The sequence below is a fragment of the Mastigoproctus giganteus genome, chromosome 9, assembly GCF_048544385.1.
Source record: "Mastigoproctus giganteus isolate SK-2022 chromosome 9, ASM4854438v1, whole genome shotgun sequence".
Taxonomy (NCBI): domain Eukaryota; kingdom Metazoa; phylum Arthropoda; class Arachnida; order Uropygi; family Thelyphonidae; genus Mastigoproctus; species Mastigoproctus giganteus.
In genome coordinates, this window is record NC_143583.1 from 168,738,504 (window position 1) to 168,763,501 (window position 24,998).

At 36.5% G+C, this 24,998-nt stretch overlaps 1 protein-coding gene across 3 annotated transcripts in view; it reads right to left on the minus strand.

The window, feature by feature from the left end:
- Window positions 1–24,998, minus strand: part of LOC150080879 (N-acetylgalactosamine-6-sulfatase-like) — a 241,365-nt gene that overhangs the window by 86,271 nt on the left and 130,096 nt on the right. For all 3 annotated transcript variants that reach the window (XM_090381786.1, XM_090381785.1, XM_090381784.1), the window contains 2 exons: window positions 24,556–24,683; window positions 11,275–11,411 (listed from right to left, as the gene is read on the minus strand). In XM_090381786.1, coding sequence (XP_090237912.1) covers window positions 11,275–11,411; window positions 24,556–24,683 — 265 coding nt within the window. The remainder of the gene's footprint in view (window positions 1–11,274; window positions 11,412–24,555; window positions 24,684–24,998) is intronic.

A 24,998-nucleotide genomic window follows, 5' to 3' on the forward strand; every position in this document is an offset into this window, starting at 1 on the left:
GACCTGTATATAGTACTCAAGCTATGGCCTAACCATTGCCTTATACAAGGACACAATCACCCCCTTATCCCTGCTACCAAAATTCCTGTATATCATTGAAAAGACACCATGAGCTAATCTTGCAGCCGCTTTGCATTGCTCAGAAAACTTCATATCTGACTGCACAATTACTCCCATGTCCTTTTCATTCTCCACTACCCTGAGTGTAGTACCAGCCAATTGGTACTTTACTCTGGGGTTACTGCTACCAGATCCTGTTGCAGTAGCATACTAACATCACTGTCATTAACAACCCTGCCAACCTTCGTATCATCTGCAAACTTAGACATAAACCTTCATATACCATCATCAATATCATTGATAAATACTGAAAACAACAATGGGCCCAACACCAAACCTTGGGAGACTCCACTAATAACATTAGTCCATGAGGAGCAGTGTCCATTGATTACCACTCTGTCATCTCCCACTCAACCATCCTTTTATCCACTGTAGCAACTTGCCCTTAATGCCATACTGCTGCAATTTGTACAGTAGTTTCCTTGTGTCACAGTATCAAAAACTTTCCTAAAATCCAAGTATATGATATCAAAATTATTTTTTCGCATTATTTTTTGGTTCCTTTGTGACCACATCATAGTATCCAATCAAATTTGTTACACAAGACTTCCCCTTAACAAAACCATGCTGTTTCTGAACTATAACTGCAGTCTTGTCTAGATAATCCTGCATCGCTTCCTTAAGGTTTGTTTGTTTGGTTTTTAGGAGCATTAGCAACTAAGGCCATATTGCTCCAGGATATGTGGTGGTCATTCCCTGACCTTTCTGCATCCTCCGTATTTGGTGGTGACAGGCTCGAACCCCAGTCTAATCAAGAAGCGTGTGCTATGCACTGCTGCTCCTTCCCACCTGGCTACGTAGGCGCCGCTTCCTTAAGGAGTGACTGCATTGTTTTCCCTGGAACAGAAGTTAGACTAACAGGTCTGTAAATACCTGTGTCACCTTTTGATCCCCTTTGTGATTTGGGGACACATTTGCACATCACCAGTCCATGGGGACCTCCTCTGAGTCCAAGGAAGCTTCATAATTATGGCTAAGGGTTTGCTTACTTTCTTAGATTTTGTGTTTCTTAACTAACAACATAACCCCTCCTTCCTTCCTATCATGTCTGTACACATTGTGCTCCCCATATTCCATTTCTGCACTGCTTTTATCTGCTTGACACGTCTCTGATATCCCAACAATATCTGCCTTGGATGTCCTGATCAGCACTTCAAATTTATCAAATTTATTTATTATACTCACTATTATCCTAGCATTGGTGTACATGCAAGTATACATGCATCTGTTCTTACTCTTAGTTACCCTAATATAGCCCATTATTTACTTGTTCCATGATGACTCCCACCAGTCCCTTGCTTTTCAGGATGCAGCTCAATCTAATAGAAGCAGTGCAAGAATTGCTTTCGCCTCTGCCTGCAGCTACTCTTGATCTTTTAGTCTGTGAATCTCACCAAGCTAGCAGTTTTCTGAAGGATCGAATACTGCCTCAATCATCAGAAGAGCATCAGCAAATATTCTTGCACCCTTTATACTTAAATGTATCCCATCCCTGTAGAAGCAGTCTCTCTTGTTAGCAATCACAGAACATGCTGAAAAAAAAAAAATTGTATCCCATGATCCTTGCACAATCTCTCCAGGGCCGAATTGATTGACAAGACTCATTGTATACTCCCTCTTATTGTATCTGGGAAAAATTTCAGACACATTCAAATTTAACCTTAACTTGCAATTTTTTCAACACTGACCTGTACTTGTTAAGAAAATTATCAAGGTATACATCTTTAAAAAAAAGGTGCAGGGAAGGATATTTGCTTTCATAATGGTGACTACAGTGGTCTCAAGTAGTATTATAGTCTGTACAGAGGGTCCAATTGATGATATTACAATCAGTCAATTCTAAATGAGAAGCATTCAAAGAATTAATCATGGAAGTTACTAGGCTTTTCATGCCAACTAAGAAATGCTGTTCAAGGTTTAGGCTTACGTGAATGTCAGATCAACTAATGAAGCTTGTCGAAGAGAAGAAAAATGCATGGGATGCATATAAATTATCAGGCAACACAGAAGTGTATGGTAGATATAAGCTAGTCTGTAATCGGGTCACAGAGGAGGTTAGGCAAGTGAAGGCAGATTATGAGAAATCTTTGACAAAGGATGCAAAGAAAAACAGTAAAGACTTCTTTACTTATTTAAACTCTAGAAGGAAGGGGATGAATCAGATTGGTCCAATTGACATCAATGGTTTGCCTGTTAAGGATCCTGCTCAGGTTGGTGAATATAGATGCAAGCTGATTCACACATGAGGAATTTCTTAGGAAAGTGGTAACCAGAAGTTTAGCAAACTCTAACAGGGAGCTAAATGATTGTGTAATAAGTGAGAGGAAAGTGGAAGAGAAACTGTTGAATTTAAACAGAAGAGTTTGAACATCAGGGTGGATGGATCTATCTAATTATATTAAGGGAGGCAATAAAAGAAGTAAGCAAACCCATAGACATAATTTTGAGAGCATCCTTGGAATCAGGGAAGGTGCCCACAGACTGAAGATGTGCAAATGTATCTCCCACTTCACAAAGGGAGATCAAATGGTGAAATGAGTAATTATACACCTGTTAGTTTAACTTCTGTTTCAGGTGAAATAATGGGGTCACTGGTAAAAGAAGTAATGCAGGATCATCTAGACAAGGCTGCAATTATACTTCAGACACAGCATGGGTTTGTTAAGGGGAAAGGTCTGATCAATTTGACAGGATAATAATGTGGTCATAATCGAACTGAATGAAAATAATAATTTTAATGTAATATACTTGGATTTCAGGAAAGCTTTTGATACTGTTGTACATAAAACACTGCTGTACAAATTATAGCAGTGTGGCATTAAGAGCAAGTTGCTGCTATGGATAAAGGGATGGGGGGAAGTGGGGGAAGACAGATAATGGTAATGAATGGACACTAATAATGTTATTAGTCCACAAAGAGCAGTGTGGAGTCCCCAAGGGTTTGGTGTTAGGTCATTGTTTTTTTTTTTTTTTTTATATTTATCAATGATACTGATGAAGGCATTATCAGGCTTAATGTCCATGGCTGCAGAGGATACAAAGGTTGGTTAATGAGAATGACAGTATACTACTTCAACTGAATCTAGAAAAATTTGGCAGATGGGCTGAGAAATGGTAACTGAATTGTATCTTTGAGAAATGCAAAGTACTGCATATCGGTAGCATTAACCCCAGAGTACCATACCAACTGTGTGGTACTACAGTCAGAGTAGTATAAATTGAAAAAAAACCTGGGGGGTAATTGTGCAGTCAGATATGAAATTCTCTGAGCAGTGCAGACTAGCTGCCAGGACAGCTCATGGGCTTTTGTCAATGATATACAGGAATTTTTCTAGCAGGGATAAAGAAGTGTTTATACCATTGAATAGGGCAATGATCAGGCCACATCTTGAATACTGCATATAGTCTGTGCTGGAATGAGTACAGATAAGGGCAACAAGATTGGTGAGGGGAACAAAAGGGTGCTCTTACCAAGAAAGGTTTCAGTTCTGCAAATTGTAGCATCTGTAGCCTAGCCAAATGCGAGGTGATCTGGTTGTGGTGCTTAATGCTTTGAAAAGTTTGAACAAGCTTAGTGCTGATGGGATTCTTCCTCTTGTTCAGATTATGCACATGACGGTACATAAATTCAAGATGAGAAAGAATGGTTGCAGAATAGACATGTGGAAGTTTGCCTTTAGCCAGCGATTCGTTGATTGATGGGACAAACTTCCATCTGTTGTTGTGGAAGTTGATAGCTTAAATAAGTGCAAGGAAGAACTAGACAGATTACTGGAGGGAATAGATAAGATAGCTGAAATGGGAAGTGTGTGTGTGTGTGTGTGTGTGTGTGTGTGTGTGTGTGTGTGTGTGTGTGTGTGTGTGTGTGTGTGTGTGTGTTGTTCATGATGTATAAGCTTGCTTGCAGCTACTCTTGCCTGCAGCTACTCTTGATCTTTTAGTCTGTGAATCTCACCAAGCTAGCAGTTTTCTGAAGGATCGAATACTGCCTCAATCATCAGAAGAGCATCAGCAAATATTCTTGCACCCTTTATACTTAAATGTATCCCATCCCTGTAGAAGCAGTCTCTCTTGTTAGCAATCACAGAACATGCTGAAAAAAAAAAAATTGTATCCCATGATCCTTGCACAATCTCTCCAGGGCCGAATTGATTGACAAGACTCATTGTATACTCCCTCTTATTGTATCTGGGAAAAATTTCAGACACATTCAAATTTAACCTTAACTTGCAATTTTTTCAACACTGACCTGTACTTGTTAAGAAAATTATCAAGGTATACATCTTTAAAAAAAAGGTGCAGGGAAGGATATTTGCTTTCATAATGGTGACTACAGTGGTCTCAAGTAGTATTATAGTCTGTACAGAGGGTCCAATTGATGATATTACAATCAGTCAATTCTAAATGAGAAGCATTCAAAGAATTAATCATGGAAGTTACTAGGCTTTTCATGCCAACTAAGAAATGCTGTTCAAGGTTTAGGCTTACGTGAATGTCAGATCAACTAATGAAGCTTGTCGAAGAGAAGAAAAATGCATGGGATGCATATAAATTATCAGGCAACACAGAAGTGTATGGTAGATATAAGCTAGTCTGTAATCGGGTCACAGAGGAGGTTAGGCAAGTGAAGGCAGATTATGAGAAATCTTTGACAAAGGATGCAAAGAAAAACAGTAAAGACTTCTTTACTTATTTAAACTCTAGAAGGAAGGGGATGAATCAGATTGGTCCAATTGACATCAATGGTTTGCCTGTTAAGGATCCTGCTCAGGTTGGTGAATATAGATGCAAGCTGATTCACACATGAGGAATTTCTTAGGAAAGTGGTAACCAGAAGTTTAGCAAACTCTAACAGGGAGCTAAATGATTGTGTAATAAGTGAGAGGAAAGTGGAAGAGAAACTGTTGAATTTAAACAGAAGAGTTTGAACATCAGGGTGGATGGATCTATCTAATTATATTAAGGGAGGCAATAAAAGAAGTAAGCAAACCCATAGACATAATTTTGAGAGCATCCTTGGAATCAGGGAAGGTGCCCACAGACTGAAGATGTGCAAATGTATCTCCCACTTCACAAAGGGAGATCAAATGGTGAAATGAGTAATTATACACCTGTTAGTTTAACTTCTGTTTCAGGTGAAATAATGGGGTCACTGGTAAAAGAAGTAATGCAGGATCATCTAGACAAGGCTGCAATTATACTTCAGACACAGCATGGGTTTGTTAAGGGGAAAGGTCTGATCAATTTGACAGGATAATAATGTGGTCATAATCGAACTGAATGAAAATAATAATTTTAATGTAATATACTTGGATTTCAGGAAAGCTTTTGATACTGTTGTACATAAAACACTGCTGTACAAATTATAGCAGTGTGGCATTAAGAGCAAGTTGCTGCTATGGATAAAGGGATGGGGAGAAGTGGGGGAAGACAGATAATGGTAATGAATGGACACTAATAATGTTATTAGTCCACAAAGAGCAGTGTGGAGTCCCCAAGGGTTTGGTGTTAGGTCATTGTTTTTTTTTTTTTTTTTTATATTTATCAATGATACTGATGAAGGCATTATCAGGCTTAATGTCCATGGCTGCAGAGGATACAAAGGTTGGTTAATGAGAATGACAGTATACTACTTCAACTGAATCTAGAAAAATTTGGCAGATGGGCTGAGAAATGGTAACTGAATTGTATCTTTGAGAAATGCAAAGTACTGCATATCGGTAGCATTAACCCCAGAGTACCATACCAACTGTGTGGTACTACAGTCAGAGTAGTATAAATTGAAAAAAAACCTGGGGGGTAATTGTGCAGTCAGATATGAAATTCTCTGAGCAGTGCAGACTAGCTGCCAGGACAGCTCATGGGCTTTTGTCAATGATATACAGGAATTTTTCTAGCAGGGATAAAGAAGTGTTTATACCATTGAATAGGGCAATGATCAGGCCACATCTTGAATACTGCATATAGTCTGTGCTGGAATGAGTACAGATAAGGGCAACAAGATTGGTGAGGGGAACAAAAGGGTGCTCTTACCAAGAAAGGTTTCAGTTCTGCAAATTGTAGCATCTGTAGCCTAGCCAAATGCGAGGTGATCTGGTTGTGGTGCTTAATGCTTTGAAAAGTTTGAACAAGCTTAGTGCTGATGGGATTCTTCCTCTTGTTCAGATTATGCACATGACGGTACATAAATTCAAGATGAGAAAGAATGGTTGCAGAATAGACATGTGGAAGTTTGCCTTTAGCCAGCGATTCGTTGATTGATGGGACAAACTTCCATCTGTTGTTGTGGAAGTTGATAGCTTAAATAAGTGCAAGGAAGAACTAGACAGATTACTGGAGGGAATAGATAAGATAGCTGAAATGGGAAGTGTGTGTGTGTGTGTGTGTGTGTGTGTGTGTGTGTGTGTGTGTGTGTGTGTGTGTGTGTGTGTGTGTGTGTGTGTGTGTGTGTGTGTGTGTGTGTGTGTTGTTCATGATGTATAAGCTTGCTTTCTTGCATATGGCCACTACTCTCTGGGAAAATGATAAATAAAAATTCAAAAACCATACCAAGTAAAAATTTATGTATATTTAGGAGTGTACAGAAAATCAAAGATTTTTATCTCTAGCCAACAATTAATGTGGACAGCTTATTTTTTTGTTGCACATCATAGGTGTAGCGTCACAACTGCAGAGTTAATGGAGGACTTGAACATATATGAAGTATGCAAATATTGTAACCTGAAACTTTACTCATAATTAAAAGAAAGACAGAATGAACATCAACAGACATCTCACTGCAGCAACTGCAGCTCTCACCTTTCTGAGTATAATCATTGCCATAAATAAAAGTTGGTGCTTCTTTACAACATGCAAAGAGAACAGAAAACTGTCCAACTCAAAGGAAGTCCTCATCTTGTCAAAAAAATATTTTGGCAAGATCAATTAAAGCGTAAGTTGTTTCTGGAAGTCTTCTATGACAAAATAAACTACACATCATGATTTCATCCTTGCAGGTTTTAATGAAATAATGCATTTTAGGATTTTATATCATTTATGGGAAACTAAATGATGAAAGTAGCTAAAATTTAAGACTCATAAGATCTGGCTTCTGATTCATAAAAATGCACAAAAATGCCTGACCTGTCACTTAGATAGTTACAAGTAAAAATAAAATAAAAGGGTTAAAATAAACTAAATGCTGATGATATTTAAAGATGTCATCAGCATTTAGTTTATTTTAATCCTTTTAATTCATTCAAGTCACCATGCATCTGCATGGTGATTTGAATGAATAATTAATATTAAAATTTTACTAAAAATTAATCACCTAATCAACACTAAAAACTCAATCACATTTTCAGTATTAGGTAGTGGCAAATGACACAAGAAAGTAAGCTTATACAGCATTAGCCAAATATGCACACACAAAATAAAGACTTCCCACCTCACATGTCTATCCCATCTAAGAATTTCTCCAATTCTTCCTTAAACTGATTCCAACTACTCACTTTGAGAACACCCTATGGAAGTTTGTTCCATCTGTTGTTGTGGATGAGGGTAGTTTGAATACCAAATGGAAGTTTGTTCCACCAACCAACTACCTTGCAGCTGAAGACAAATTTCTGCACATTTAATCTGCAACCACCCTTCCTCAATTTAAAACTGTCTCCTCATATGTGTGTTGACTGAGAAAGAGGAAGGATGCCATCAGCATTTAGCTTATTCAATTCATTCAAAGCCTTAAACATTTCAATCTGACTCCTCTCAGGTGACTGGTTTTCAGACCCTGCAGTTTGCAAAATTGAAGGTTTTCTTGGTAAGACAACTGTTTCGTTCCTCTCACTAATCTCATTGCTGTTCTCTACAACCATTACAACAGATCCACATTCTTCCTAATATGAAGCTTCCAGCCCTGTATGCAGTACTCAAGATGTGGTATAATCACATCCTCATCCCTGGTGACAAAATTCCAGTATATCATTGCTAAAATACCATGAGCTCTCTTGGCAGCCAGACTGCACTGCTCAGAAAGCTTCATGTCTGTCAGCATAATTACCCCAAGTCTTTTTCTTTCAACCTACTCTGAATGAGGTACCACATAATTGGCATGTTTTTCTAGAATTACTGCTACCCATATGCCGTACCTTGCATTTGTCAATGTGAACCTTCAATTCCCACTTTCCAGTTTGTTGCCTAATTTCTCTAGATCTTGTTGCCCAAGCATACCCTGAATACTGTCATTAACTGCCCTGCTAAGCTTTCTACCATTTGCAAACTGAACATTAAGTCTGATATGCCTTCATTAATATCATTAATAAATATTGGAAACAACAATGGGCATAGCTCTGAACCCTGGGGCATTCCACTAATAATATTAATCCAAGAAGATTAGTGTCCATTCATAGCCACTCTTTGTCTTTTCCCACTCAACCATTCTTTTATTTATAACAATAACTTACCCTTAATGCCACACTGCTCCAATTTGTGCAGCAGTATTTTATGTGGTACAGTAACAAAAGCTTTTCTGAAATCTAAATATATGATGTCAAAATTATGTTTTGCACCCAGTTCCTTTGTTACTGCATCACAGTATCCAATCAGGTTGGCCAGATAAGATCACCTCTTAAAAAATCCATGCTGCAGTATAATTTCATTCCTGTCTAGATGATCTTGCATTACTTCTGTAATCAGTGACTGCATTATTCTTCCTGGAAAAGAAGTCAAGCTGACAGGTCTGTAATTACTCACTTCACCCTTTGAGCCCTCCCATGTGAACAGGAGAGACAGTTGCACACCTGCCATCTATGGGAACTTCCCCTGAATCCAAGGATGCTCTCATAATTATAGCCTAAGTCCTGCTTACCACTTTTGCTGCTTCTCATAATATAACTGGATAGATACAATCAGCTACAGGTAGTACTTTGTTTACTTTTAGCTTCAATAACCTAGTCTGATTACTCTACTATAGGTAGAGTAATCGAGAATTTGTAGACTAGTTTATATCTACTATAGGTCTGCATTGCCTAATAATTTATAAGCATCCCAAGCATTTTTCTTCTCTGTCAAGAGTCTCATCAGTTCGTCTGACATCCATTTTGGTTTAAGCCTCAGACAATATCTCACGTTTGCTTCCTTGAATTCCTCCCTGTTTTGAATTTTTTGTTGGTAACATCACCAGTTGGTCCGACTGAATATATTTTAAAAACTGTTTGAAACCATTATGGTCATCTTTATGGAAACAAAACCCATTCTCTTTGTTCTTGACAGTAGTCAATATCATGAAGTAAATCCCAAATCAATACACTACAATCACTGCCACCTAGTGATTCTTTTATCTGCAGATTCTTAATTCATGAAAACTCATGATAATCAAATTAAGAGTATTGCTTTCTCTCATTGTCCCTCTCTATAATGTGCTGGTGTAGTAAATAGTCATTAAATCAATTCATAAAATTCCTCTCCTGTGTAAGGAAGCAACCCACAAGGTTCAGTCAATATATGAAAAGTTAAAATCCCTCATTATAAGACATTCTGATTTGTTGGCCCACTCTATTTGTCTGCATAGTCATTCATTATATAAAATAAATAAATTTTCTGTTTATACTCCGGCACGACAACCAAGTCAGTAGAGTTTACAATAAATTGTCAATACAAATGTTTATCGTATTTAGTAGTCATGGGCTTGAACCCCGGTCCACTCAAGGAATGCGTGCTATACACTCTCACTCCTGACCACTCGGCTACGTCAGGCATATTAATTACAGTCCTTAGTCCTATAAAACACTCATAATATGATTTTTGTTTTCTCTCTGCTTATGTTACACCAAACTGACTTGTTGAACGATGTCCCCCAAGGTTCAGTTCTTTCCCCAACTCTTTTCGTCTTGTATATTAATGACCTTCTTCCATTAACTGGAAATCCTATCCATAGTTTTGCCGATGATAGCACATTGCATTCCACTTTCCATTTTGAGAAACCTTGCCCTGTTCAATCAGCTTCAACTTCTCGAAAATCTGCTACCAATTCCATAAATGCCGACCTTCAGGTAATTCTCCAGTGGGGCAAAGACAACTTAGTTGATTTCAACCCTTCTAAAATTCAGTCTTGTCTTATATCTCACAAAAAGGATTCTTCTGCTCCTATGCTTATCTTTAGTGACACTCTGATTTCTAGGCAAAATGATATATCTCTTTTGGGGATTACACTGACTTCTAATCTCCCTTGGCACAAGCACATTACAAATATTGCTTCCTCTGCGTCTAAAAAACTTGGTTTTCTCTTTCGCTCTCGGCGTTACTTTTCTTCCAAACAGCTGCTCACTCTGTATAAATCGCAAATCCGCTCTGCCATGGAATATTGTTCCCACATCTGGGGTGGTGCCCCCAAAACCTCTCTCAGGCTTCTTGATTCTATTCAGAAGAAGAAGAAGGCAGTTAGGTTAATTAGTGATTCATCTCTAACAGAGTCTCTCCACTCGCTGTCTCATAGACATACTGTTTCTGCTGCATGCCTCTTCTACAGATACTTCCATGGGCACTGTTCTTCTGAATTGGCTTCTATAATTCCCGCTCTCTCTTTCAAAACTGTCCGAACATTTGCCGCCATCAGCCAACATCCATTTACTGCCCAACTTCAAACCCACAGAACCAACTTTTCATCTTCCTCATTTATTCATTCAACTGCCATTTTCTGGAACCACCTTCCCTCATACGTATTTCCTGAAAATTACAATCTACAGAAGTTCAAGTCCAATGTCAATAAATATCTTCTTTCGTCTTCTCAATCTCCAACCCAAGCACGGTACTAAGTACTATAAGTTCTAATACCTCTCATATTTGGGGTTTACATAAAAAAAAAAAAATTGCTTTTCAGGCTGCTTCATGTTCCAATAAAAGCAGTGCAAGAATCTCTACACCTCTGTCTATGGATGCTTTTAATTTGTATATCCTCCCCAAACTAACAGTTTCCTGACCAATCTATCATTCTTCGATAGCATTAGCATACATTTTTATAATTCAAATATTCTTTATAACTCAATAATAGTAATCACTGAAACCTATACACTAAATGTTCTTTGAAAATTAGCACATCATGCTGAAAAATAATAATGATTACTGAGTGTGTTTTGTTTACAGGTTTTTTTCAGATGCTTAAAGTTAAAACAGACTTACCCATAGTTTTGCTTACAAGTGCTGCACCATTATCAGAGGTAAAAAACACAAATGTGTCATTTTCTATACCTAAAGATCGAAGCATTTTCAGGATAACACCAACACCATAATCTAATTCTCGAAGAGCATCTCCATATCTGGGGGACGGGGAAATTAAGTATCAACAATAAAGTAATAAATAATATCTAAGAAATGTTTAAAATTTTGTAAAATTATAGAATCAGCAAACAACAGTTATAAAAGCAAGTATTCATTTAGAATGCACAATGATAACATTGTGCATTCTAAACGAATGCCTCCAAGGTACACAAATAAACTACAAGATACACAAATAAACCTTTGTGTATCTTGTAGTGACCAGATAATCAAAATTAAAGATAAACTCTTGGTTCAGCACAAATATCCACTCAACAATAATTATCAAAGAAACATTTTCCCTTTGATTTAAGTCACTGATTGAATGGATCAGAAATGAAGAAGTATAGCCACAGAAAAATCAGGTAAAACGTATACTCATTGTTTGCACATTCTATACCTAATATGGCTTAAAATGCCTGTTCCCCCCCCCTCTAAGCCCCTTAAAGCTTAGAGGGGAACAGGCATTCTGTGTGTTATAAGACACTCAGTCTAAAACACTGATGGGCCCAATATATTTCTATTTTAGAAGTCTGGTTGGCCTGCTTCCCTAAAATCCACTTATGCACACCTTCTCATTTCTAAGCCTGCTTATGTCACTTTGGTGGCAACAAACATGTAGAGTGGTTCTCTTCAAGACACCTAGTCAGAGTGAATAGAAAAAGACCAAACCCTCCAGAACTTTATTAAATATGACAAGACAAAAGAAATGGCTCTCAGTCCCCAACAGCTTTCACTCTTCCTCTTACAGCAGTGAGAGGATCAGAGTGGAAGCAGAGGATGCAAAGAATTTCTGGGTATGCCATGCACGGAAACTGAACTTGGCCGGTTACAATGCAAGATCACTTGTTGGAGAAGATAGGATATTAGAGCTGGAAAAGGAATTACAATGTGAATTGGAATATCATCAGCTTGGCTGAAACAAGAAGAAGAAATGAATCACAAGTTTACCATGTAGAAATCTGCTGTATACCAATGTTTCCAGTGAAAAGAGTGAAGGTGGGGTTGGCTTTCTGTTCCATAAAGATATAAAAAACAAATTTTGGAATTGAAAAGTACATCACCAAGGGTGTCAAGGCTACTACTCATGATTTCTAAGAGCTACAAACTAAAGGTTATAATGATATATGCACCAACATCAAGCCATGATGAAGAGGCTGAAGAAATGTACACCAAAACTGAGCAACTTCTAGATGAACAGAAAACTCATTGCACCATCATTATGGGGACTTCAATGCTAAGGTTGGAAAGAGACAAAACGGCACAGAAATGGAAACTATAGGAAATTTTGGAATTAGTGAAAGAAATGAAAGAGGTAAAAGACTTGTGGAATCTGCAGAATCTCAAGGAACGTCAGTAATGAACATTTTTTTTTTTTCAAGAAAAGTGTGAACAGAAAGTGGACATGGAAGAGCCCAAATGGATTAATAACTAATGAAATTGACTACGTCCTTACTAACAGAAGATATATTGTGAACAATGTTATCATCCCGAAATAAGGTAAATGTTAGAAGTGATCACAGAATGGTAAGAAATGAAAGGAAAAAACTGATCAAGTGAAAAATACATAGGTCTTTGAGATAACAGAAGAGGAGTAAAAGCAGTAGTACTGGAACTTGGGAACAAGTTTGAGCTTCTGCAGACCTTTCATGACCAAGATATGCACGAGGAATACAACTTTCTGAAAGTGATAATGCCCAAGAAACGTATAGGTAAAAAGAAATCCAAAGAAGAAAAAATTAGTCAAGAAACACTAGTCATGATGAAATGAAAACGACAAATGAAGAGAAAGATAAACACTGACAGGGACAAAATTGAGTGAAACCATTAGAAAGAGACTCAGACAGGACATAAGATTTAACGCAAGTAGAACAAACATTAAATGACTTAAATCAGCAACCATAGCAGTAATACAGAAACTGAAGAATAGTGATGGTGTACTTATAAATAGCAGAGAAGGCATAATTCAAATAGCAGAAGACTACTATAAAGAATTATATAAGGAGCAAGGGAATGAAGCCAGCAGTGGGGAAGATGGATCACAAATTAGCAACACATACGACATATCCGATATCCTTCCTGATGAGGTTGAACCTGTATTGAAGAAAATGAAGAATCAAAAAGCCCCAGGTGAAGATAAAGATGAAGTTACTGTAGATTTGTTAAAATTAGGAGGAAGAGGCATGGCACTGAAACTGGCCAGACTCTTCACAAAATACATTAGGAAAGGTGCAAAGCCTAAGAAGTGGAATAATGCAATCATAATTTTGCTGCATGAGAAAGGAGATAAATCAGAAATTGTAAATTATAGACCAATTAGCTTGCTGTTCCACATCTACAAGTTGTTCACATAAGTCATCACTAACAGATTAGAAAGAATACTTGATGAGAATCAACTGAAAGAGCAAGCTGGCTTTAGGACAGGATTCTCAACTATGGATTGCCTTCATGCAATATCACAGCTAATGGAGAAAGCAAATGAATATAAAATATCATTATGCCTGGCATTTGTGGATTATGAAAAGGCATTTGACTCCATACAGCATAAGGCAATGTTTCAGGCACTGGAAAGACAAGGCAGAGACATCCCATACATTATGATTTTGAAAAAAATATATGAAAAATCTATCTCCTTTATTAGACTAGACAAAGACAGTAGCAAATTTAAAATTGAGAAAGGAGATCGACAAGGAGACAGAATATCTCAGTTGTTTGCTGTTGCCCTTGAAGAAGCTTTCAGAAAATTGGACTGGTCGCAGAAAAGGGTCATGGGAATGGAGAGTACCTAAACCATTTATGCTTTGCAGGTGATATTGTAATCATAAGCCATAATCCCAAAGAATTGGAGGAGAATCTTAATCTGTTATGAAGAGTTAGTAAGGATTTTGGACTAAAGATGAATATGGCTAAAACAAAAGTAATGATGAACAAGTATGCCCCAGAAAGGGATATAATGGTTGAAGGAGCAGTAATTGAAAAGGTGGAGTAATATATACTTATCTTGGACAAGTCAATAGCTATAATAATGATAAATTACTGGAAGTCAAGAGAAGAATAAATTTTGGATGGATAGCATTCAAGAAATATAGTCACATACTGAGGAACAATATGCCAATTTGTCTGAAATGTAAAATAATGAACCAATGTATATTCCACTCCATGACTTATGGAAGTGAAACTTGGGCATTCACCAAAAGAATGGAAGAGAAGCTGAAAACTACACAGCAAAGAAAGGAAAGAATTATATTAGGAATCAGACTGTTGGATAAGAAGAGAAACACATGGATTAGGCAGCAAACTCAAGTAAACGACATTCTTATAAAAAAAAAACTGAAATGGACTTGAAGACATGAGGACAGATGGACTAAGAAAATTACAGTGGTGTATTCGGGCTGGAACACACCGGAACAACATTCCGGTACTTTTTTTCTAAATGTCATAATAGAAAATCATTAAATTTATACACCTAATATTATGAAACAATGGCATAATCAAGGGGGAGGGAGAAATATCTATTTTACCCATTGCTACTAAAAATATATATTTATAGTAATCTTTAAAATTAATAGATTTCTTTAAAAAGTTATTTAAAAACAAATATATAAATTTCACAATGAAACTTGAATGTTTCTTACTAAAGTACAATGTGTTAGATTAAGAGATCCAACAAATGAGATATACTGCGATGTGTGTGAACGCTACAATTCGATTCGCCATGAGCTTTATTCTAGAACTGGTTGTTCTATGAACCGTGACTCTGAAGTCTGATTCAGTTACTGTACAGTCGATGTGGCGTTATCATATAGTCTTCTGGAGAACGAGCATTCCAGTACTATTTTTTTTAGCAATACACCTCTGACAGAATGGTATCCAAGAGGAGCTAAAAGAAAACCTGGAAAACAACAATGGAGATGGACAGGTGAAATTCAAGAGTTTGTGGATAGTAAATGGTTGGCCATTGCACAAAACAGAAGGAACTAGAAAGTTGCTGGAGAGGCCTTCACCCTGCAGTGGATTGAGAATGGCTGGTGATTATGATGAAATCTAAATTACTAAATTTATATAATACTAAGGAAATGGTGATCATACCATGTGACAACCTATATTTGCATGCTGTATATCTGATTATCTGTTAATGCCAATTGTAAAAGGTTTCAAAATTTTTGGCCAGTTAGTGTATATATGTTTACTTTAAAAGAAAGCTGAGCCATTAACAAACCTATCCTATATATATATATATTTTTTTTTTGTAATTTTCCAAAAAATAACTAAACAGATATCCAAGAATTCATCTCCAACAAGAGGTTTCATTAGCAGCTTATTTTGAAAAATGAGATTATAGATGGGAGATGCGGATGTATGATACTAAAAATTGCTGATTTCACAAAGAAAAGAGGCAATTCGTTAATCTTCTGCAGGTTTATCCTTTACTGGCTACAGAGGGATGGAGATTTCCCTTCTGTGCATAAAAGCCTCATTCGTTTTGAAGTGAATGCTTGATAATGTACAGTAATGGCTATTTAGAAATAAAGACACATTTGCAGTTTCCTCCCCATATGTTTATAGCATGGGAGTACAGTAGCATAGCGTGAGATGTGCAAAGGGCTCAGAATGGAGACTGGAATACTGTTTCAGTTTGTCATATGCATCAGTAATGTCATGCATTAATTTTCTTCTGCACTTACGATCGTTTTGCTTCATAAAACTTTCCATTTTGAGCCCTGGGCTTGCAAGATTAGCATCTATTTGATAATTAACAATAGATAACACAAGTATTTTCCAGATAATTAACAATAGATAATACAATTTTCCAGTCTCATGGTTTTACATATAGTATTAAACTGGCATAATGCATTCAGTGAATAATGGGGAACAAAGGCAAAAAAGTGCATCTAAATAGCCATTTTTGTAAACAGTTTCAGAACAGAAACTTATATCTATTTGTATTTGATCTTAAAGAAGTTAGATGTAACACATTTATTCATGAACAGGGAACCTAGTGCCATGATACAGTTCGATCAGGGATAATACAACCCCAATCTGGAATGCACACCACTTAATCATCTCTCCACAAAATGCTGAGCTAAATGTTCCTCAACCGATGTTCAACATGAAAGTTTTATTATTTTGTTGTTTTAGTTTCACATCACTATAGCTTGTAGGGTAGATGGACATAAATACATATGGGCACACAGTAGAGTAGTTCAGAGAAAGCTAAGTGTTAAGCCATACCTTGCAACTCAACTTTTTTTTGCATTGGCAAGGTATTTGGTTTTCCTTCATTATTTTCAATGAAATTAAAATCCATATTTGAAAATTATGTATTTTAGCATTACTAAACGCACACGATGCAAGAAAGCAAGCTTATATAGCATCAGCCAAAAAAAAAAAAAAAACCTAAAACCTTCTCAATTCACCCATCCACTAGCTCCAAATGTTTATCTAGTTCTGCTTGGATCTATTTAAGCTTTCAACTTCTACTACGACATATGGAAGTTTGTTCCAGCAATCAACCATCCACGGGCTAAAGGCAATCTTCCGCACATCTATCCTACAACTGTCTTTCCTCAATTTGAATTTATGCCCTCTCAGGCAATTATTCTGAGCAAGAGAAAAAATCCCATCAGCATTGAGCATGCTCAAACCATTCAAGGCTTTATACACCTTAATCAGAACACCTCGCAGGTACCTAGTCTCCGGACACTGTAATTTGCAAAACTTAAGCTTGTCTTCATAAGAGCAACTCTTTGTCCCATTCGCTAATCTTGTTGCCCTTCTCTGTACTCATTCCAGCAGCCCTACATCCTTCTTAAAATAAGGCCTCTAGACCTGTAGACAGTACTCATGGTGTGGCCTGACCATTGCCTTATACAAGGGGATAATCACTTCCTTATCCCTGCTAGAAAAATTCCCATATATCATTGACAAGGCCCCATGAGCTACTCTTGCAGACCATCTGCACTGCTCAGTAAACTTCATATCTGCCTGCACAATTACCCCCAGGTCCTTTTCATTCTCTACCACTGTCAATGTAGTACTACAGAGTTCATACGTTACACTGGGGTTACTGCTTACCATGTGCAATACTTTACATTTGTCAATGTTAAACTTCATTTGCCACCCCTCAACCCATCTGCTCAACTTTTCTAGATCGTGTTGCAGCAGCGTGCTGTCATTAACAACCTTGCTGACTTTTGTAATCACTTCATATCGTCTGCAAACTTGGACATTAAGCCTGATATAGCATCATGAATATCATTTATAAATAGAGAAAACAACAATGGACCCAACACTGAACTCTGCGGGACTCCACTAATAACATTAGCCCACGAAGAGCAGTGTCCATTGATTACCATTCTCTGTCTTCTCCCACTCAACCATCCCTTTATCCATAGCAGCAATTTGCCTCCAATGCCACACTGCTCGAATTTGTTTAGCAGTCTTCCATGTGCAACAGTACAAAAATCTTTTTTAAGATCCAAATATATGATATCAAAATTATTCTTTGCATCCAGTTCCTTTGTGACCACATCATAGTATCCAATCAAATTGGTCAGACAGGACTTCCCCTTAACAAACCCATGCTTTGTCCGAGCTATAACTGAATTCTTGTCTAAATTATCCTGTAGTGGTTCTTTAACCAGTGCCTCATTAATTTCCTGGAACAGAAGTTAAACTAATAGGTCTGTAATTACTTGGGTTACCCTTTGATCCTCCTTTGTGAATTGGGGTCACATTTGCACATCTCCAGTCCAGGGTACCTCCCCCCCCCCCGAGTCCAAGGAAGCTTTCATAATTATGGCTAAGGGTTTGCTTACTTCCTATGCTGCCACCTGGATAGATTCTGTCATATAACTGGATAGATTCCATCCACCACAGTGCCTTTATGTTTATCTTCAACAATTTCTCCTCCACTTTGCTCTAAATTATTACAAAATCATCTAGCTCACTGCCAGAGTTTAATTCCCCTTCCTGAATAACTCCTCATGTGTGAACATAGATGCAAAATACTCATTCAGTTTATTAGCTACCTGAGCAGGATCATTATCAATTCAACCATTGATATCAAGTGGATCAATCTGATTCATCCCCTTTCTTCTAGAATTTACATAAGTAAAGAGCTCTTTGCTGTTTTTCTTTGTATCCTTTGCCAAAGATTTCTCGTAATCTGCCTTTGCCTGCCTAACCTCCTTTGTGACTTTGTTACAGACCAGCTTATATCTATCATAGGCTTCTGTGTCATCCGTTAATTTATATGAATCCCATGCATTTTTCTTCTCAGCCACATCTCATTAGTTCATCTGACATCCAATTAGGCCTAAACATTGAAAAATATTTCTTAGTTGGTATGAAAAGCCTAGTAGTTTCCAAGATTAATTCTTTGAATGCTTCCCATTTTGAATTTGCTATTGGTAACATCATCACTTGGTCCCACAGTATAGAATTTAAATACTGTCTCAGACCACCATAGTCACCTTTACGAAAGCAAAAACTCTTTCCTTTACCCCGATGGTAGTTACTTCTGAGTAAATCCCTTTTTTTGTTTCTTAACTAATAGCATAACTCTTCCTATCCTTCCTGTACACATTGTACTCCCCAAATTCCATTTCTGCATTCCTTATATCTGTGTGACACCGTGTCTCTGATATCCCAACAATATCTGACTTTGATGTTTTGGCCAACACCTCAAATTCATCAATTTATTTACCAAACTCCTAGCATTGGTGTACACGCGAGTATACATTCCCCTGTTCCTATCCTTAGCTACCCTAACACAGCCCATGTATTTACTTGTTCCGCAATTACTCCCAGCAGTGTCTGAAATACCCTGCACCTTTTTTTTTCCAGGTTGGTGCTCATTCCAATAGAAATAAATTAATTTTTATTGTTAAATATTAAACATGTATCTGAGTTTCAAAACTGATCATCATCTTACACATCTAAAAATTGAGACATGGGTCACCAAATAGTATCTTTTAGACATACTTTTTTGGTGACCCATCTACTATATTGCAAACAAACACCAAACAATATCTTTTAGAAATACTGTTTGGTGACAGTATCTCGTAGAGCATGTTTAATTAGCCATCACATCTTACACATTTTAAGATTTAGTGGTTCTGTATGGTGGTGAAACTGTAGCATAGGTTCAAAAGGAACACCAAGATTAGTATGCTTCATTACAATAAGAATTGCCCTGAAGGATTATCTTTATTTAAGTCAGTGTTATTTTAAGGAAATACATTAACAGATCACAGATTTTTAGAGGTTTATTTGGAGCTCAACAGGGCTAGGATGGCATGTCAATTTTTCGAATAAAGTCAGTCTTAATTACGAGATTGAACTTGGGCTATGATCTCGCGAGCATTATCATTTTGGTTTATTTGGCTTATCAAATTTAAATCACTAGTATAGCACAGCAAGTAGTAAAGGCCTCTTCTCAGACATGACTGAAACCAGTAATAATCGTTTGGTTAATCAAAAAAAGCTGGTTAAAGCAGATAATCATAAAAAAATTATACATACATACCTTAAGGATTATTTTTTTCATGTAAAACTTATTTTTGGCTGTGGATTTCATTCAATCTCCTTTTCTTTGTATTTAGATCCATCTATTTCCATCATGTATGATTTCTGCATCATTCATAATTTCATTTTCCAAAAATTCATTGAGGGAAAAAAAAAAATTTATCAATTCAAAACTGACTGCAGCTGTCTAAAAACAGTTTTTGAATTCTATGCGGTGGGACCAACTGGTGACATTGCCAAACAGCAAATTCTAAATGGGAGCAGTCAGAGAAATACTGTTCAAGGCTTAGACATAAATGGATGTCAGATGATCTCATGAGAGCAAAGAAAAATGCATGAGGTGAATATAAAGTGCCAGGGATGCCTACAGTATATATATATACTAGTCTGCAATCAAGTCACAAAGGAGGTTAAGTAAGCTAAGGCAGATTGTGAGAAATATCTGGCAAAGAATGCAAAGAAAAGCAACAAAGACTTCTTTACTTATGCAAACAATAGAAGAAAGGGGTTGAATTGCATTGGTCCGCTAGATACGACTTATATGAAAGGGGTTCAAAGAGAAATATGAGTAATTACAGACCTGTTAGCTTCACTTTTGACCCAGGGAAAATAATGGAGTCATTGGTTAAAGAAACAATACAGGATCACCCAGACAGGAATAAAGTTATACTGCAGTCACAGCATGGATTTCTTAAAGGGTAATCACATCTGACCAGTCTGATTGGATACTATGATACAAGTAACAAAAGAATTACAGTACAGCATCAGTTATCCAGCATAATTGAAGTCAGACCTCTTCCAGATAGCTAAATTTTCCGATAATTGAACCGCGAAATTTTCCAGATAATTTTTCTGGTAAGATTAAATTAAATAAGATTAATTAAATAAAAAAAAAATTATAAACCAATCTCGGAAAACAGAAACATCCATCCAGGCATTTTTATAAAAACAGGAAATTTAGAAAGATTTTTAGATGCTCTTGGTTTTTTCGACTTACCGATAATGAGCACAGACAATCTGTGCGTCCCAGTGGCATTTGCGCAAATAGCAATTGTAACTCACTCTTTTCTCATCTTAAAACTTGGTGCAGGCAGTTCTCTTTTAGAGGCTAGGGTTTTTCTTGGTAATGCTTTCCATAATAAGCCCATCTGATCAACATTATAAATGTTTTCTTTCTCATAATTTGCTATTACTGAAGTAAACTTATTTTTCAAAGGACACCGCTGCCAGTTCGTCTGCAGAAAGTTTCTCGCCTTGAATATCTAGTTCACATATACTGTGTCTCAGTTTAAAGTTTTTCTGCCAACTTGTGCTTGCCTTAAAATCTTCATCACCTATTAATTTTTGATTAAAATCCAATGCTTTTTCACACAACATTGGGCCAGACACTGATTCACCTAAACTTCGCTCTCAAGAAAACAAAAAAATAAAGTGAGCGTACTCTCTAAAGTGGCATTTTCAGGTTTCGACATTGTCTTTTAGCTGTTAGATCCTCCTTCACTATCCATAATCGACACAAATTTTGTTATAGCATTTGAATTTTTCTTGATGTCGTAAATTGTTGAATTCCCACAGTAACTCTTTGGAGAGATTTCCGAAATTGTCACCTTTTCTAATTCTATTAATAATTTCCGTTTTTGTTGCAATGTTAAAACTATGCGTTTTCTTTTCATTCACATTTTACTGTAAAAAATTGAAAAAAATAATAAATCGAAGTTTCAGGCAGACATTATTCTTACCGAATCTGGAGCTAAATTAATCTGAAATCCACTCGTGATTTCCGATAAAACCGAATAGTCTCTGTGATATTTTTCTATTCTGAAGGTCACATAGAATTCTAGAGGTCACAACCATAAAACAATAAAAACAATTTGCAGTTTATTGGGCTTTTTGTTTATACAATCTGTTATAAACAGGTAGTAAACTTGATCTTTCGCTTATAATCAAAATTCAATTTGCAAACGTGATCATTATAACCGGAGCTAACCGTACTACCGTTAATAAAAAAAAAAAGAAGAAAGATCGGACTTTCAAATTATTCTGGACAACTGACGTTCCAGATAACCGACGTTCTACTGTAGTTCAAAAATTAATTTTGACATCATATACCCAGATTTCAGAAAAGCTTTTGATACTGTTACACATAAAAGACTACTTTTGAAGACTAAATGCACAAGGCCTAATACGTTATGGGTTAAAATTAACTATATAATATCGATGTAAATACACCCTAGTTTACCCATAAATTCAACTACATAAGTAGTGTAATGGCACAGTTTTGATTTTATCTCATATGTGGCTACCTTCACAACAAGATACCAGGTATTGCACTACTTCGAATAAATAACGCTTCACATCACGGTTGCTAAGTTAATTCCACAATAATAGAGATGCCAAATGGTCACATGGAATTCACCATTTGGCATCTCTCAAATTATGGAATTAACTTAGCAACCGTGACTCTGCATTATTAGGGTACCTGCCCACCCACTGATGAGTGAGCCAACAAGCTCCGAAATGCGTCTGGGCGGTGGTACCCACTGAGAATAAATAAGTCTCCTCTACTAGAGAAGCGTTATTTATTCAAAGTAGTGGTATACCTGGTATCTCATGAAGGTAGCCACAATATGAGATAAAATCAAAACGATGCTGTTACACTATTTACGTAGTTAAATTTATAGGTAAACTATGGTGTATTTACACTGATATTACATAGTTAATTTTAACCCATAATTATGCCTTGTGCATTTAGTCTTCAAAATATTATCATTATCTTCACCATTTGGCATCTCTCATATTGTGGAATTAACAATATGAGAGATGACAAATGGTGAAGTTGAAAATATCCGTGATGACATGTCTACATTATTAGGGTACCTGCCCGCCCACTGATGAGTGAGCCAACAAGCTCCGAAAAGCGTAGGGTGGTGGTGCCCACTGAGAATAAATAACAGTAGTCTCCTCTACTAGAGAAGCATTATTTATTCGAAGTAGTGCAATACCTGGTATCTCGTTGTGAAGGTAGCCACAATATGAGATAAAATCAAAACAGTGCTGTTACACTACTTATGTAGTTAAATTTATGGCAATTCGATAATTGTAGATTACTTAAAATACCAATTATAATTGACTTAATATGATAGCATAGCTTAATTTATTATGGTACTCACCTTTTTTTATAATCTGCAATTGATGTTTGAATAGGGTGGATGATAATTTTAATTAGGAGTAAGTAAGTAAGTTGGGGTTTAAAATATTTTAACTTCTGTTTTTAAACCCCAACTTACTTAATCCTAATTTATATTAAAATTATCATCCACCCTATTCAAAGATCAATTGCAGATTATAAAAAAAAGGTGAGTACCATAATAAATTAAGCTATGCTATCATATTAAGTTAAATTTATGGGTAAACTATGGTGTAGTTACACCAATATTATATTATAAAAGACTACTATACAAATTGGAGCAGTGTGGCATTAAGGGCAAGTTGCTGCTATGGAAAAGGAATGGTTGAGTGGGAGAAGACAAAGGGTAGTTATCAATGGGCACTGCTCTTCTTGGACTAATGTTATTAGTAGAGTCCCCAGAGTTCAGTGCTGAGTGTATTGTTGTCTTCTATATTTATTAATGATAGTGATGAAGGCATATCAGGTTTAATGTCTTAGTTTCAAGTTGGTACAAAGGTTGGAAGGGCAGTTAATCACATTAATTAGGGTATGCTATTGCAAGAAGATCTAGAAAAATTAGGCAGATGAGCTGAGAAGTGGTAATTGAAGTTTAATATTGACAAATGCAAGGTACTGCAATGGGTAGCAGTAATCCCAGATTAACATACCAGCTGTGTGGCACCACACTCAGGGCAGTGAAAAATGAAAAAGACCCAGGGTAATTGTGCAGTCAGATATTAACTTCTTTGAGCAGCGCAGACAGGTTGTAAGGACATCTCATGGAGTTTGTCAATGATATACAGAAATATTGATAGTAGGGTTTAGAAAGTGATTATACCATTGTAAGAGCAACAAGATTGGTGGGGGGAGTGGCAAAAGGGACATTGCTACCAGAAAAGGCTTCACTTCTGCAAACTGCAGCACCTGGAGACTAAGCATGTGAAAGGGGATCTGACTAAAGTATTTAAGGAGTTGAATGGATTGAGTAAGGTAGATGCTGATGAAATCCTTCTTGCTGACTACACACATGGGCAATTTGAGTAAATTCAAAGAAAACTAGATAAACTGTTAGAGGAGACGGACAAGTAAAATGGGAAGTTTTGATTTGTTTTTTTTTTTTTTTGACTGATGCTGTATTCTTGCATTATTTTCCACTACTACTATTGTTAACAATTGTTGTTATTGTTATTTGGTTTTTAGGACCATTAGCAACTAAAGCCATATTGCTCCCGGGATATGCAGTGGTCATTCCCTGACCTTTCCGCCTCCTCCGTATTTGGTGGTCACGGGCTCGAACCCCGGTCTAATCAAGTAGCGTGTGCTACACACTGCTGCTCCTGCCCACCTGGCTATGGAGGTGCCATTGTTAACAATAATAATAAACATGTATATATATTTTTATTTATTTATTTTTTTAAATGAGGAAAGGACATACAAACCATACATACAAACCACGCTTACTCTTTCCTAAGAACATTTTGGAGGCGTAAACTGGTGCATGAGTTGCATCTGGTGCCCACAGTAAGAAAAAATGACGTTTATGTATGAATTCCTGTTTTATGAAACTGACAGCTTCCTACCACAGAATAAATCACATTCATTGTCTATTTTCTTATATATGCTTATGACCAGAATTTAAAAAAATATCTGCAATTATTAACAATAATGTAAGTATATTTTAAAAATACTTACATTATTCATTATTCATTCATTGTTCATTCATTAAAAATTATGCAATTTTTAATGAATGAACTTGTTTGTGTACATATTCAAAGAATATTAAAAATTATATGATTACATGATAACTTAAAATGTTAATAAAGTAGAACCAGACAACTAGTAGTTAATAACGGTTTTCCTCAGTTGATAGTGGTAGTAAATAATTCTAGAA